We start from the raw sequence: 16,933 nt of genomic DNA on the forward strand, positions 1-16,933 counted from the left end.
AAGTTACAAAAGAATATTTCTGAAAAAAGTTAACCAGTAACAAGTAAAGTAACAGTATCGAAAAAACTGATTAATCTTGAAAAGGGACTTCGAAATTGAAAAAAAAGGAATTATATCGAAAATCCGAAAAATAGAATAATCTCAAAATTGTGAAAAAAGGAATAAAATCGAAAAAAGACTTTTCTGGAATAATATCGAAATTGTGAAAAAAGGGATAAAATCGAAGAGACTTTCCGGAATAATATCGAAAATATGAAAAAAATAGGTTCGAAAATTCCAAATGCAGAATAAATAGAAGGCCAGTTTTTTACGGTTTTAAATTAAAGTGTATTGATTATACTGTATAATTGTATAATTTATACAATATAAACTAAAAGTTCTATTAGTAGAACAAAAAATAACCATAAAAAGTTTAAAGGATAAAGTTATTTGTAAATATGCTTAACTATATGCCAACTAAGTCATCTGTTATATGTGCAAAAAAAATTCAAGAAAAAATTTTTTAAAACAAGGAGAGCAAGCTAAAAGATCCTGCTTAATAAACAAGTAGAGCTAATTATAACATCCTGATTAATAAAACAAGAAGATGCTGAAAGATCCTTTTTAATAAAAGATTGTAAACAATACCCACTTTACCTCCAATTGTCATGGAAAAATTACTATTACAAGTAGTCATCTGGTCATTCTGTTCCAGAATGTTTAACATTGTAAATACTAAAAAAATATTGAGCACACAATTTTAAATACAATGATATGAAGCTACCAAATGTTAAAAATTGTTTATAATATTTATTTTACAAGATGTTGTTTAATAAAATTTCCATACCAGAAGTTATTGAGGTTGTTATACAAGTTGCTGAGAGCTTATATGAAAATATTTTACAAGAGTTGTCTATTATCTTTACATAATGTTTTTTTTGTTCTTTTTTTTTTTGTTTTTTTTTTTGTTTTTTTTGTTATTTCACCTCCCCAAGGCCAATAAGGCCACTACAGATGAGGAGGCTACTTGTGGTTGCAACCCTCTCTCAACTCTATAATTCCGAAACACGAACCTTGGCGAACAAAGCCGTTGTGCAGAGAAACAAGTTGAGCACGGTACTACCAGGGACGTGGTGGGGATCAAACTCAGAATCTCTCGCTTATAAAGCAAGCGCTCTACCACGACACCACCACCGCATGTTTTGTAATAGTCATAAAAATGCCCTACATATGAAAAACTTTCCTACTTACGAAATCATGCAGAATCTTTTTGGTGTGGTTTTTGAAGAACTTAAAAAAAATAAAAAATAAATCAGAAAATACTGATAAATATGCATTATTTAGTTTTATACTTCCATGCAATCATTCAAAGCATACATTATATCACCATTAAAAATTATTTGGAAAGATTTTCCATTGCTTTCTTTATTGAAAACACATTCTGGTAATATTGATACAATAGAATATGCAAAATTGGACCAAAATGTTGCAAGATATCTGCTAATATTTGATGAAATATATTTACAGAAATATACAGAATACTCTGAACTTTGAACTAAAAAAAACTCAAGTCTGAACTTTTCAAAAATTGTATACGATAGAAAATTGCTAAGAACATTCATTAATTTATAGGAACATTCCGTACATAATAAAAACTGTCGTTGTTATAAAAATTTATAGTAATTGATTGAGAAATAAAACCATTGAAACTGTGATTATTTTTTTAAACAGTGCTTTTGGTGTGCAAACTTTGTGTGCAATAATCATCCAAGTAATTTTGAAAGATTTAATAGATTGCTATCAGAAGATAAAAATAGCTTTAAAAAAGTTTATTTTTTTTATTAGGCCTGGACAGAAATGGCGTGCGATGGAACCCTATTGCTGACCAGGCAATTTTTTTTTTTGTAGACAACTTGACCACCACTGTTTAGATGTTTTGATGATTTAAACGTTTCAGAAATGTGCTAAAAAAGAAATGCAAAGTTAAACAGTTTAGCTTAGCGTTTGTTTTTTTTCTGAATAAAAATAAACTGAAAAAGAAAACAATTCCTCACAAAAAAGAAAATATATAAGCTTTGAAATAAAACTCAAACTTGAGGCAAAGTTTACTTTTTGTTACGTTTTTAATTGCAGTTTAAATAAATTATTTTAAAACTTTTGAAATGTTTTATTAGTTACATAAAACGCTTTTACAAATTACTTCTAATGATTCTAGGGACAGATTATTAGTTATAAAATATATATACAAGTTATTGTTACTATACCGGTGTGATTTTATTTAAATTTTCCAGATTATCTAGTTGTAATGGTTTGTTATTTTTAAAATACATGTTGTTGGACTACTACTATTCATGTCTAGCTTATGTTACACCAGTTTTAATGGCTTTTAACCAATTCAGTACTAACAACCCCTACTATCGAGACATGCTCATTTTTTTCTTCTTAGCTTTACCTAAAGAACAAGTTAAAAGCAAAAACTTGCTTCTAACACGCTTGTGCACAAGTCTTAATCATAACATAGCAACCCTCACTAAAAGTCTTTTATTGACACTGTTGCTTGCTTCAAGGATACTTATTTAATTTTGCTAATCAAGCAGCTGTAGAATTTTATATCTATACAATAGCTTTAACATGTAAATGACTATTGTTTCTTGGGAGATAAAATTTATTTGGTACTTATTCTTAAAAAATATGAGGTTTGCTTAACTGAAACCAATACAATGCGCCAACTAACGCAAAATCTTTTAGATCCAAATGGAAATTAAATACATTTGTGTAAACTAATGAAGTTACGTTATTGATTGTTTTTTATCCCAGGTGGAGTAATTGGAAATAGTTTAATATTGTTTTTATATAATAATTTTATTCTAATAAATTTGAACTATTGTGTGACATTCTAGTTTTCAAAATGTAGGTAAAGGGGAAACTTTTGCTGAATCATTGAAAAGGTTTAATTATGGATGATATTGGTCCTCGGCAAGTGGGACAATGAGGTGAATTGCTTTCCTGGACTTGTTGAATGCAAGGCTGACAAAACAAAAAATGTTTGCAAGGCATTACCAATGCTTTTCGTTCATTGACAGTGCAAACAATGCACTTCAGTGACTCTGTTGAAGTGGAAGTTGGCATAGGAAGACTCTCACCAAGCTCATCTATTGAGTTTTCATCCAAAGCACTAAAAAATACAATTTTCCATATTTCATGAAAAAAGACAGATTATTAAGTAAAGTTAAGTTAATTAGTTTGGTAAAAAAGTTAAAGAAGGTTAATAAATAAGAAGTGTTATTTAAAAACTTGAAAAATTATCTTACACAGGTTTGAAGTTTTGAAAGAGATAAGATACTGTTGATAGGAATCTCTCAGTTGTCCAAACTCCGTCTCGAAGGTTTTTCTCAAAACAACACATTTTTTCAATTGCACCATAGTCGCATTGGTCACAGCAGACTGGCTGATTGCAGGCAAGCTGTTGAAGCTCTTGAATTGTATGCACTATTACATGCTGATTAAGCAATTTCATAAACTGCCAAAATCCTCTATGTCGATCACCCGTGTTTGTTTTCAGATGCCTATTGAGACCTTCTGCATTGTTATTGGTTTTGTGATTCTAGCCATAAACACTGAATCTTTCTGGGGTCACTATATTGAGCCAATACCTCTAAAAATACCTTTTAAAAGCAAGTAGTTTGCTTTTGATTTCGCCACTGAATTGTGCAATCTCAATAACTTGAGATCCCCAAGCAACCAAGATCTTGTTTGCAGCAAGGAGACAAAGTGCCATAACTTTTCGTGCCCACTTCTTTACTTGAATTTGGTGGCGGTATTCCCTCTGAAGACCAAGAATTGCTAATTGCTTGATGATTGCATTTTCAAAATGAAACCTAAAGATAAGGATTTAAAGGAGATAATTAATTGATAACAAACTATGAGAAACTTTGATAACTTGGAAACTGGAAACAAAGTAATAACTTATACCTGCAACCATTCAATAGTTTTCTTTCCAAGTTGTTCTTAAAGCATTCTGTAGTCCTCATTCAAAATCCGACATAATGGTGGCTGGAGAGCAATCTGGGGCACAGCTGGAACAGATGTGCCCCAAAGGTGAGGGTTATCAGAATCAAAATTAATCTGATCCTCATCTGGAATTGGATCTTCAAGCACTGCTGAATACTCAACAGAAAATATCAAGAGCTGATACCACTTGCTTTTCTCTATGCGTGGTGTCATGCTGGAAGTACAATAAATATAACTATAACTTACAACTGTAAATAAAAGTGTTCTACCTAAAGTTTTTAGTATACCAATTTTTTCTTCTAGGGGCTGTCCATTAATTATGTCAACAAAGTAGGGGGGGTCTGAACTTTTTTGACAATTGTTGACAAGGTTGAGGGGACGAGGTCAAGTAAAGTTAACGTCAACAATGTTACTTTATTTTTTTAATTTCATTACTCAACAAAAGAAAAATTAGACTGCATTTGTAGCGTAGCGTCTTTATTTAAGAGGGAGGTTTTCAAAAATTGGCGTAATTTTAAAGGGAGGGGGGGTGAGGTAGAAAAAAAGTTTGTTGACGTAATTAATGGACAGCCTCTAGATAAATATATGTTCTTCTTGAAAATATATTTCTTTGAAAAAGTTAAAGCATACATATAAATACCTAAATATTCCATCAACAAAAGACACTTTGGTTGATTTCGCCTTGCTGATGACTAGCATATGCCCAAACAGCAATGCTACGCTGTTCTGTTCTGCAACTGATTCCAAGAAAAAGTCTGTTTCTCTTGAACTGCAACTGTGACCAGTTGTAACCTGAAGTTTATCTTCACGAATAAAAGCTCTGCTTTTGCAGTTCATTGTTGTAAAAAAACGACATTTATGATGCATTTTGTCTTTATAAAGTTTATCTTTAGTGTATCCAAAATTACCATACCAAAAAACTTTTGAATTTTTTTTTTCTCCTTCTGTGTCATTATAATTTTTTGATAAGTTCTCTAACGACGTTTTGGAATATTGAGTTTCTTAAAAGTTTCTTAAATTTCAAGTTTTAAATCGAATTTCATTGCACATGCAAATTAAACTATTTATTGCACTTGCAAGTTAAACTGCTCTTCTCCATTGTAGATAATGCTAACTTTGTGTAAAGTTGATGCGATATTTAGGTGAAAAGTTAGGAAATATTCATCAATCTCTTAAATAAGTTTTTAATTGAAAAGTTACTTAGTATTAAAAGTTTCTTAAGATTTTCTCCTAGTACTAGTTTTTTATAAAAAAAAAGTGTGATTGGAAAATCACATTTTCAATCTTAATCATTAAAATGAGTTTCGGTCAGTTATTTTTCAGTTAATTTTCGATACTATTCCGCTTTCCCAAAAAGTCCCGGGGGGGCTACTACCCCATACCCCCCCCCCCTCCCTCCCTTGAAATCCGCTACTGGTATATATATATATATATATATATATATATATATATATATATATATATATATATATATATATATATATATATATACACACTGTGTTAAAATTACTTTGAAGAAAAAGCTAAAACTATCCTTTGAAACATAAAACGGACAAACAAGGAATAATAAAATAATTAAATAAAACCTAAAAACATTTTGTTAGTTTACATTATATTACTATAAAATATGTATTAAACAATAGTATCATATTATAATCTAATATTAATAATATGACATATCATAAATATTTAGAACGCATGTGTTGTTATAACTTTTATCAATGCAATGAAAACTCAATCAATATATTTCACACAAAAAAGTACTGTTTACAATATAGTAAAAAAAATTTAATACTATTTTTGTAAAGAAAATGCAAATAGTAAAAAAATTTTAGGTGCCCTAAGTCCTTACGGTATTATCACAGAGCATCATGGAAGTGCATTTGAAAGGAATTGTATGCCTCATTCCTTACCGATGTTATAAAACTTGCCTAGAGGTGGCATTGAATCACAGATCTCAAGCTTCTGAGGCAAGAGCGCTAACCACTGCGTTATGGCTGCGCATCCATGTATATATGTAAATATATACATATATATATATATAAATGTATAAATATATACATATATATATATATATATATATATATATATATATATATATATATATATATATATATATATATATATGTATGTATGTATGTATATATATATACACACATACACAGTGTTGTCATATTATTAATCTTTACTAATTTTATGTGTGTATAATATTAGATTAATAAAGATAATAATATGATAACATAGTTTAATAATATTAAATGGAAACCAATGAATTATATTAGTAACAATCCATATTAAAAGTATGAGCCTCATTAACCAAAAGTATAATGAACATACTAATAAACAGTGTTATATAAATGTTGTTTGAGCGCTCTTATTGCTTATAAAAAAAATATCCTTAACATATAAAACAACTTGCAAGAAATCCCACATTTTCACAAATATTTCTTTGATTGTTATATTAATACGTAATTAAACTATTATAACAGTAAAACACCTTTCGTAGACAAACAAATATATAAAAAATTTTTGGGAACATAACACTTAAGACATATTTTTTACTAACATAATGGTAAACATAGCACTACATTTTTCACTTACCAGTATGTTACCATTATATTTGCATAATATTTTTTACAGTGTGTGTGTATGTATATATATATATATATATATATATATATATATATATATATATATATATATATATATATATATATATACATACATATATATACTAAACTGATTAGTATTACTTCATTAAACTTATTATTTATTTTGCTAAATGTTATAAATTTTTTTTAAGTGGAACCTGCTACCTCTAAAACTGATTATGAATACTTCATTAAACAAAGTGCAGCAATTTTACGTGACAGAGCAAGTGAAAATGAAGAACTAAAGCTTCTTAACAATATACAAAATATTGCAACAGTTAAAAATCTTCAATGGTCGTATAAACTCGAAGATCGTATCAAAGTTAGTCGTTTGTTATCGCTTATTACAAAAGTTGGTATTAGTCCTACAAATGAGGTTACTAAACACGATTTATCTAAAATACCAAATACATTACAGAATGGGGTTGATAAAAACGAAATCAATCAAGTGTCTCAATGCACGTCTTCTAACCATTTAAATCAGGTTTCTAATGCATCAGACTTAAAAACAAATTCTGAAATCCAGTTAAATAAATACAGTAGGCTAAATAGTTCTGATAATGATTCTGTATGCAGTGACGATCTTATACTGGATGTTGAAGATGCTTGTTGTGATGATCCAATTTGCAAAGATCATTTGCGATCTAAACCTAAACTTTTTAAAGGTCACAAAAAAAGCGTAGAGGAAGATGACTATAGAGATGCTACAGTCAAAAGTATTTTATTTGAAGCAACAGATTCTGTAACAGGTGAACAGTTATCAATTAGTGGTCACACAAAGGTTTTAGAAAGTACACAGCAAACTTCTCTTAATAATAATAGTAAAATAGAATTAACAGATAATCAACGTTCAAGTTCTATAGTCTCTAATAATGAAATAAATTCTCATTTTTTTACAAATAACAATAAAAATGTATTTCCTAACAATATTATTCATACAGAAATTGATACATGCAATAATAAAAACATAAATGAACTTCAAAATAAACTGAATGACAGATCAGAACTTGTTGTAAATAATACTAATGTAGATGAAAATCATACTGATGTACAAATGGTTGAAATGAGTATTGTTGATGAATATGTTGCTGAACCTGAGGATGATCCAAAGTCAAATGAATTGGGTAGATTTTTTGTTAACAATTAATTTTCTATTGTTTTTTTTTAATTCTTTTTTAAATACTTGTGTTATAAATTTTATGATTGTCTTTAGAAGCTGACAAGAAATTAGTTAAAATAAACGAGTCTAGTTTGCCTCCCTCTTTAAAAAATCTGTCTCCAAATGATTATCAAAGTCTTATGAATGTGAAAATTGATTGGCAACGATCAAAAAGAGATAGTAAGCTAACATAATTTTAATTATTTTAAATTTTTAAATAATATAATAATATATTGAAACATTTTTTTATTTTAGGTTTTTCAATATCGGATCAGGTATTTAGTAGTTTCTCATTATAAATTATTTTTTAGTCTGTTAGCATTTGACCATTTTTTTAGCCTGTTAGCGTTTGAAGCATTCGATACTTTTATTGTTGTTGTTACTATTTCTATTGTTATTGTTACTATTATTGTTGTTACTATTTCTATTGTTGTTGTAACTATTTCTATTGTTGTTGTTACTATTTCTATTGTTATTGTTACTATTGTTGTTGGTACTATTTCTATTGTTGTTGTAACTATTTCTATTGTTGTTGCTACTATTTCTATTGTTGTTATTATTGTTTTATTTTAACTATTATTGTTTTTAATGCTAGAGTCCTCCAAATTCCTCAAAAGTTTCCAAGTTTAATTATAATCAAAGGTATATTATTAATTTCTGAATTTTTTTATACATATGTATATTATATGTATATATAATTGTTTTATCAATTTCTTTTATTTTTATACATATATATACTCAATATGCCGCCCTGACTAGGTTGTAAATCCCATTGTGATTCGCGATCGGCATCGTAATGTTTTGCACATAATTTGTTGCTACAACTTTTAACGGTTATAATTTTTTTTTTTAATTTATTTAAAATATATTTTTAGTTCTAAACACGGTAAACAAGAAAAATGGTCATATTTACAAAGAGAACAACGTTCACAACACTTCTCATTGGCTTCTGTTGATGATCACCAAAAGGATTTTCGAAATTCTCGATTTCGATTTAAAAAGGACGATTACTATCAAGACTTCAGTTCAAATAGTTTTCAGAGAAGTAGATCACGAAGTCCTCGAAACGAAAAATCTTATTCGCATTCATTAAAGAAAGAAATAAATAGCAAAAAACCTGAAAGTCAGCCAGTCAGAAATCAATCAAATAAGAATATTTCTGTTGAAAGTTCATACAAAGCTCCTCGGGTAATTGAAAGAGATCTTGTTATGCATAAATGCTTCACGAGTTCAGACGAAGAGAAGATAGATTTTCGGTGCGTAGAAACTCAATCACAATCCACAATAAAGACATCGCAATTACAAACGTCAATAAAGACGTCACAATCAAAGCCGACAATAAAGTAAGTTTGCGTTAATATTAACTTCGTTTAATATGCCCCATATTGGAGCTATTATATATTGATACTTTTTACCAAACATGACTAGGGCAAAAAACTATTTTAAAACTTCAGTATTTAATCAATTAAAAAAGTAATTTGGTAATCAAATAATCTATATATCAAATATGACAAATTATTTATTAAAATAATTTGTCATGTTTGTTAAACAGAAAAATAATTAACAGGCGCTTAACCCTCCCTAATTTATAGTATCCTATAGGGTTTTGAAAAATATTTAACACAAATTAAATTGTAACAAATAATTTTGAAAAAAAAATTATCAATTATTTTTTCCCAAAATCTTATAGGACATATAGGACCATTTTAAGACTAAACAACAAATAAACGTTTTGCTATTAATATTGGTCGGTTTTTTGACCATTATGAAGGAGTTAGATTCCGGAAGGTTTAGGGACAGAAAAACAAATTTCTGGGTACCCGTCTCTATTTATATTAAAAAATGCTGTTTTCAGTGCAAATTATTATCGGAAAAAAAACTCTTGAATTTCTTTTTCGATATTGCTTTATTTTTTGTTTTATTTTTTTTTTGTGCCAAATAAATTTAAAATAAAATTTATTATTTTTTACTAATAACAATTAGTTATGTGATTTTGAATTATATAACATTAAAAAATCCTTTGAATAATGGTAGAGGACAAAGTATGATCAGATATGAAGGTATCAATATCGTTAAGATGATATTGTTAATTTTTTTTTATAACGATATCCTTATCAATGATGAAGGTGCTTTTTTTTACTCACTTTGTTCTCTGCAAGGCAAAAAAAGATCGACGTTACATCATCGTTTGATAAAGGTAAACATTTACCTTTCCAAAATTACCGGTTGTTTCATTTAATTGTCTTTTTTTGTTGTTGCTTTTTGTATGTTGATTTCATGAAATTTTTCATTGTTTACTTATTTATCTTGGGATGCATTTTGCTTGTATTCTTTTCTAGGGTGTAAACTGTGTACTTTATTTTTCAGAAACTACGAAGAAGAATCACAGAAGCGAGTCGAACCAAAGCACAGTAATTACGAAATATCAAAATGGCTTAATGAATACTGGCTGTGATGCACTCGAATATCAAAATAACGTTATGAATACTAGCGGTGGTAATAACGAAAATAATCTCGTTATCTCCAAACGACTTTGTTCTGAATTCAGTAAACAAAAGTTATTGAATTCAGAACAAAGTCGTGTCAATAAAGAATTCAAATCTAAGGAAGAATTCGAATCGGAAAAACAACATGTTCCTTCTAAAACGATTGCGACGCCACTCGTAGGCTCTGTTAATTCTGCAGAAACAAAATCTGATTCTTCCGTATATAAGTCTCTTGACTATTGGCGGACGCATTTGAAACACGAAAAATTAGACAGACTTACGGAAATGTTTTTATCAAAAATTATTGCAAAACTAGGCGAATAGTTTTTTTTTTAGTTTTTTATTTGTTTACCTATTATTTGTTGTTGTTTGTTTGTTTTTAGTTTTTTTTGTTTTTTTTTACAAACGCGATAATTACTTGTTGATAAAGAATATATTTAATTTATTCACACATTTATTAAACATTTAGTTTATTTAATTTACTCATGCATCAATTAAACACTTTTTTTTTTCCGAAAAATTTGAAGTTGTAATCTTTAGGATGCATTCAACATGATTATATGTGAATGTGTGCGCGCGTGTGCAAAATGTTTAAAATCTGTCGGTATCTCCAAGCAAGTCCTAGATAATAATGACAAGAATAAACTGCGCAAATACAACATATGGTTTATCACACCAATAAGTATTAGAAATTTTTAGAGTTGTTAAAATGTCCTTTAATACATAATTAAGTGTAAATATTATTTTAGAAAAATTGGAACATGTTGCAATTATAAAAATATTACTAAAAATCGTGTTTTTAATGTCTACATAACATTACGTAGACTAAAATGTAATTATTTTTATTTAAACGGCTAATATCAATATAAGAATATAACAATAGCCATTTAAATATTGAAATGTGGATGATAAAAGTAATACTTAAAATCAACGATTTGAATGGCAGTGCATAATGTGTTTGCAAATACTCATACTTTAAAAGTATTGGTAAGCAAAAGAATTACAGGCTATCATTAGTTGCTTCTAGTAAAAGAGCTAAACCTCAAACAAATTTTATTTCCGCAAAGAAAAATCTAGTGGTTAAAATTGTATTCTAGTGAACGTGATAAATTCTCGAATGCTGTCAAAACAAATATAAACGCTATTCAGATGAACAAGCTAGCGTTGGGCTTCCTGCTGCTGTAGATTGTTTTTGAACAAAAACGTTTACACAACTATATTAAACACTACGGAAACATTTTTGTTTGGAGTTGGGAATAAGTGCTAATAAACTTTGAACATCAGGATATCCATATATCTGATGTAAAGTTAAACAACGGTCGCCCGCCAGTAGTAATTACTAGATATAAAATTAAAAAAGTAAAACTATTTATTATTGCACTTTTTTTATTTGCACTGTTGCAATGCACAGTGTGCCAAAATACCAAACAATCATTATCAGCATTGCACGGTGAAAATTTGTCATAATGGTGAAGACATGTTCATTAGAGGAAATATCTAGGTAAAAAAACATTAAATATTAATTCTAATAAAAAAAACTACGAAAATAATTTTGGCACAAAAAAATCGATTTTGTCTCACTGTGCAATGGTTATAACTGATGACTTAAATATGTTCTAATTGTTATTGATTCACTATAAAAATATACAACTTCAGAAAGTCTTGGTATATAAACATACAACTTCAGAAATTCATCATCATAACGCGGAAACATCAGAAAGGGGATTTGAGAATTGAGCATCGTGGCGAACGGATGCGTTTTTCTTTAGAGTGATAAAAAATAAAAAAGTTTCGTGGATATTATTTTTACGAAATATTATTTATCTAATGGCTAAATCAAATGAATTTGTTTCCATTGTTATGATGAGGGAAATGCTGAATCTAGTGATCAGAAAATTTCGGTTTCGGTTTCGGCCGAAATTTTGCTTTTAACCGAAACCGAAATTTCGGTTTTGGTAATTTTTTAAGTTTCGGTTCAAACCGAAATTTCGGTTTGAAGTTGAACCGAAATTTCGGTTCAACTTCAAACCAAAAACCGTAATTCAAAAAGCATTATTAAAATAATAATTAATTTTTTTTCAAATTTAACTTTGTTGACAGATTTTTAATTAATTTTATATATATAAATATTATATATTCATATAAATATTAAATATATTAATATACCTATCTAATATATTTATTTTTTTAATTTATAAAGTTATGCATATTTTATGATAAACGCTTATAAATCTAATTCTATAATTTATTCTATAAACGTCGTTCATATAAAATGTAAACGTTTTTTTTTTCTGTAACAAATTTTGTTGAAAACATTGTAGCGTTTTTATAAAAAATTTAATCTGTTTTAATAAAATTTTGTTGACATTTCAAAAATTATTTTTTTAATTAATTACAAGTTAACATTTTACATTATATTCTTAATTATTAATTTACATCATTTCATTTATAACAACAAATCATCTCCTAATAAAACAAATATCAAGAGCATTGTTTAAACACGTTATTTCTTACTTTTAAAAAATTTCGGTTGTGCCGAAATTTCGGTTTGAATTTCGGTAAAAGTTTTGCCGAAATTTCGGTTTCGGTTCATTTCGGTTGCGGCATTTCTCAACCGAAATGAACCGAAACCGAAATTTCGGCAAAATTCCAATTTCGGTCGATCACTAGCGGTTAGCAGACTTTAACATCCCTCAGAATTAGGCCGTATTTTTCGGTTACCGTTTCTAATTTTGTTTTTTCTAATAATCAGGTGACAACTGAAAATTTATTAAAAACATTAAATAGTTAAATGCGACTAGATTTTATATAGATTAATAATAAGTTTTTTCAATAAAAAAATTAGGAGTATGGATGAATTAAGTAATTATGAAAAAAATGTAAATATGAGTAGTTCTGAAGATACTATTTCAGATGAAATTGGAAGTATAACAGGTTTTTAATCTGCATTTTACACGTATGTAATCCTAATTAAACATAGCATAAGCCGTTTTCATGATAAACGTTATTTTTTTGTTTAAATAAACATAAACATGTCTTGAAAATATATTTAATAGGATTAGGTAAATCCTAATTAAAAACAGTATAATATTTCATTAACAGAAAATTTTTCATTAAATAGTTTATACAATATACATCTCGATCACTAGCTATACAATATACATCTCGATCACTAGCTGAATCTACAAAAAGAAACGATTTTATCTTTTTTTTCGTGAAGCTATTTCAAGCATGAATCAAAAGTTTGATAATTTTCAAACAAGTTTTCTAGATGTTCGTCGCGAACTAGACGAAATAAAATCAGGATTGAAATTTGTTGGTGGCGTACGCGAAAACAAAGTTAAAGCAGTAGGAGAAAAAATAAATAAGGTTTGTGAAGATTTAACAAATGTCAGAAAAATGCAGGGAAAAATATCTTCGGACAATACCGAACTAAAACAAAAGAGCGTAGATAGATTCGTGATTATGAAGATAAAAAAGTAACCTTAGAAAAACCAATGAAATTAAAAGGGAGCAATATCTTTATAAATGAAGATTATAGTTTTACGACTCGAAAAATACGAAAAGAACTTTTTGAGCAGGCCAAGCTTCATCGACAAAATGGTCATTACGCTAAAGTCGTGTAGAATAAAGTAAATTGTTCATGAGTTTAAATAAAACATCCACAAAGTAATTGTTAATTCGACGCACGGAAATGAAGAAATTGACCACAGCGCAGCTGGTTGTTTGACGCACAGAAACGAGCAAGATTTTTTGAAAGTTTTGATTTAATTAATTGGATATATTTTTTGATCTTTTTAATTATTCGTTAAAAATGGCTACGCATTTTGAAAATTTAAAATCTTTTGAGGGTAACTTTTTAAATAACTTGTCTGAAGAAAATATAAATATTTTTCAAGAAACCCAAATGAACTTAATTGACACACCATATATTGATCCTTTTGATTTTAAAATAACAATCATTGTTCTTTTTCATCGTTCATCATTGTTCTTTTTCAGATTGCATATAAACATTAGAAGCATGCAGCAAAATTTTGAGAAACTAAAAGAATTTTTAAATATTATAAATTACACGTTCGACGTCATAGCTCTTTCAGAGACTTGGCATGATTTTGAAAATTCTCTTGAATTAAATTCTACTTTTAATTTGCCATGTTACAAAATTATTAGTCAAACAAGTGGAAGTGGAAGAAAAGGTGGAGGGTTAGGTCTTTATGTCTCAAAAAAACATGATTTTAAGGTAAAAAACATACTAGGCTTCTCAAACGATAATTATTAAAGCCTTTTCATTGAAATTGTAAATAAAAAATTTCGAAATATTTTAATTGGATGCGTTTATCGTCCACCAAGTGGTAAAATCAAATCATTTGAAACTTTTATCAAAAATACAATTAATAAAATAAAGAAAGAAAACAAAACTTTATACGTTATTGGAGACATGAACCTTCATGCTCTAACTTATTCAAAGTTTCCGAAAACAATATCCTTTTTTGATATGCTTCTTAAATTTAATGTCTTGTCAGCAATTAATAAGCCAACACGAGTGTCAAAAACCTCGGCAACGCCAATAGACAATATTCTAATTAATAACTACCTGGAAATAGAGTTTGAAACCAGGATATTTATGACTGATATTAGCGATCACTTTCCGATATTTATAAAAGAAAGAAATTTAAAAACCATGTCTGATTGTGAACCAAAAGTTATAAATTTGAAAAAACGCAATCTTAAAACAAATAGTATAAATGAATTATCAATTAGACTAAAACAAGAAACGTGGTCCAACGTGTATATATGTCATCACACTAACGAAGCTTTCAATAATTTTTTAGATATATTACTAGATTTAATGAAACCTGTCCTCAAAAGAACATACAAATTAAACATACAAATTAGACAAAAGCAGTCGCCAATCCGTGGATGGATAAAACACTGATAAATTGCTCAAAAAAGAAGCAAAAACTCTATAATAAACTAATATAAAAAATAAAAACACTGATAATGAGATAAATTACAAAAATTGTAAATATTTTTACCAAAATCTTATCAAAAAGGCTAAAAATAAATACTAAAGTATCCAAATCATCAAATGCAAATCTGATTATAAGAAAACGTGGTCCATCATTAATGAGATAATGGGAAGGAAAAAAATTAATTCAACTTCTTTACCAAAAAGAATTAATATTAACAACACTGACATATTTTGCAAAAAACAAATCTCGGAAGAATTTAACAAATATTTTATAAATAATGGTTCTAATCTTGCTAATAAAATAAGTCCGACATCGGATTCATTTAAAAACTACCTTATAACCCGCAAATAACGCTATCATGTATGATAATGAATTCAACCATAAAGAATTCGAAGAAGCCTTTTCCTCTTTAAAAAAAAGAAAGCACCAGGGTTTGATGAAATAACTAGCGATTTAGTTATCTTCAATAAAATCAGTCTAAGCAGACATCTGATCCATTTACTTAAGCTCTCAATAACATGTACTTAAATTAGCAAAAGTAATTCCTATTTTTAAATGTAATGAACATTCAGACATAACCAATTATAGACCTATATCAATACTTTCTGTATTTTCAAAACTTTTTGAATGTGTAATTTATAATAAAATCTATAATCACTTCACTAAAAACAAATTATTTTACCCAAACCAGTTTTGATTTCAAAAAAACCTCTCAACAGAGCATGCAATCATTGAATTAGTTAATCAAATAACTGATGGTTTTAAACAAAACAAGTTTACTCGAGGAGTATTTATTGACTTATCAAAAGCTTTTGACACAGTTGACGATTGCATCCTATTAGATAAACTAAAGCATTATGGTATAATTAATAAAACTTACAATTGGATTAAAAGTTATCTTACCAATAGAAAACAATACGTGTGTAATATACAATCTGAAGTTTTAAATTTATATTTCTTACTAACAATTATATCAAGAAATTATACTTAAATATGAATATTGAGCTAAATAACGTAAATAGTTGGTTTAGGGCTAACAAACTCTCACTTAACTCAGAGAAAACAAACTATATATTATTCCATACAAAAACACAAGAAGAAAACCTTCCTTTTAAATTGCCTGACCTTATCTTAAATGATAACTTAATTAAAAACAAGTCAGTATTAGATTCTAAGGAGTTTTTGTTGATGAGAACTTATCCTGGCTTCCTCAAATAAGATATATTCAATCTACCACTAATATAATTGGTATGATGTATCGAGTTCGCTCATATATCAATAAACAAAGTCTCAAACTAATATATTTTGGAGTAATTCATTGCTTCATCAGCTATGCAAACATAACATGGGCGAGTACGCAACCATCAAAACTTCAAAAAATTTAAAGTTACAAAAACATGCTAATTTTTATGTATTGATTCAATAATAGTCTCTCTCCTGCAAACTTTAATAACAAGTTTAAAATAAACGTAAATAAAAACTATTATCTAAGAGCAAATTTAAGTAACTCATATAAACTCAAGCTTAAATAAACATGCTGAATGTAGCATAGCATATTGAGGACCAAACATATGAAATAGTTATCAAAAAGGATTCAAATGTATGGCAAAGTCATTAAGTTAATTTAAGTTTTAAATAAAAAAGGAAATTTTTTAAATTTGAGAATCATTTGTG

At 28.0% G+C, this 16,933-nt stretch overlaps 1 protein-coding gene across 3 annotated transcripts in view; it reads left to right on the forward strand.

Annotated features, from left to right (window-relative positions):
• Positions 1-10,739, forward strand: part of LOC100213052 (protein TASOR) — a 28,705-nt gene extending 17,966 nt beyond the window's left edge. Inside the window, exons 14-20 of one of the 3 annotated variants that reach the window (XM_065813692.1) lie at positions 6,794-7,765; positions 7,855-7,980; positions 8,056-8,075; positions 8,396-8,442; positions 8,676-9,143; positions 9,927-9,997; positions 10,168-10,739. In XM_065813692.1, coding sequence (XP_065669764.1) covers positions 6,794-7,765; positions 7,855-7,980; positions 8,056-8,075; positions 8,396-8,442; positions 8,676-9,143; positions 9,927-9,997; positions 10,168-10,610 — 2,147 coding nt within the window. In that variant the 3' untranslated portion in view covers positions 10,611-10,739. The remainder of the gene's footprint in view (positions 1-6,793; positions 7,766-7,854; positions 7,981-8,055; positions 8,076-8,395; positions 8,443-8,675; positions 9,144-9,926; positions 9,998-10,167) is intronic. The other 2 variants (XM_065813693.1, XM_065813694.1) reach the window with 2 other exon arrangements.
• Positions 10,740-16,933: the final 6,194 nt, after the last annotated feature.

This window comes from Hydra vulgaris, chromosome 12, assembly GCF_038396675.1.
Source record: "Hydra vulgaris chromosome 12, alternate assembly HydraT2T_AEP".
NCBI lineage: Eukaryota > Metazoa > Cnidaria > Hydrozoa > Anthoathecata > Hydridae > Hydra > Hydra vulgaris.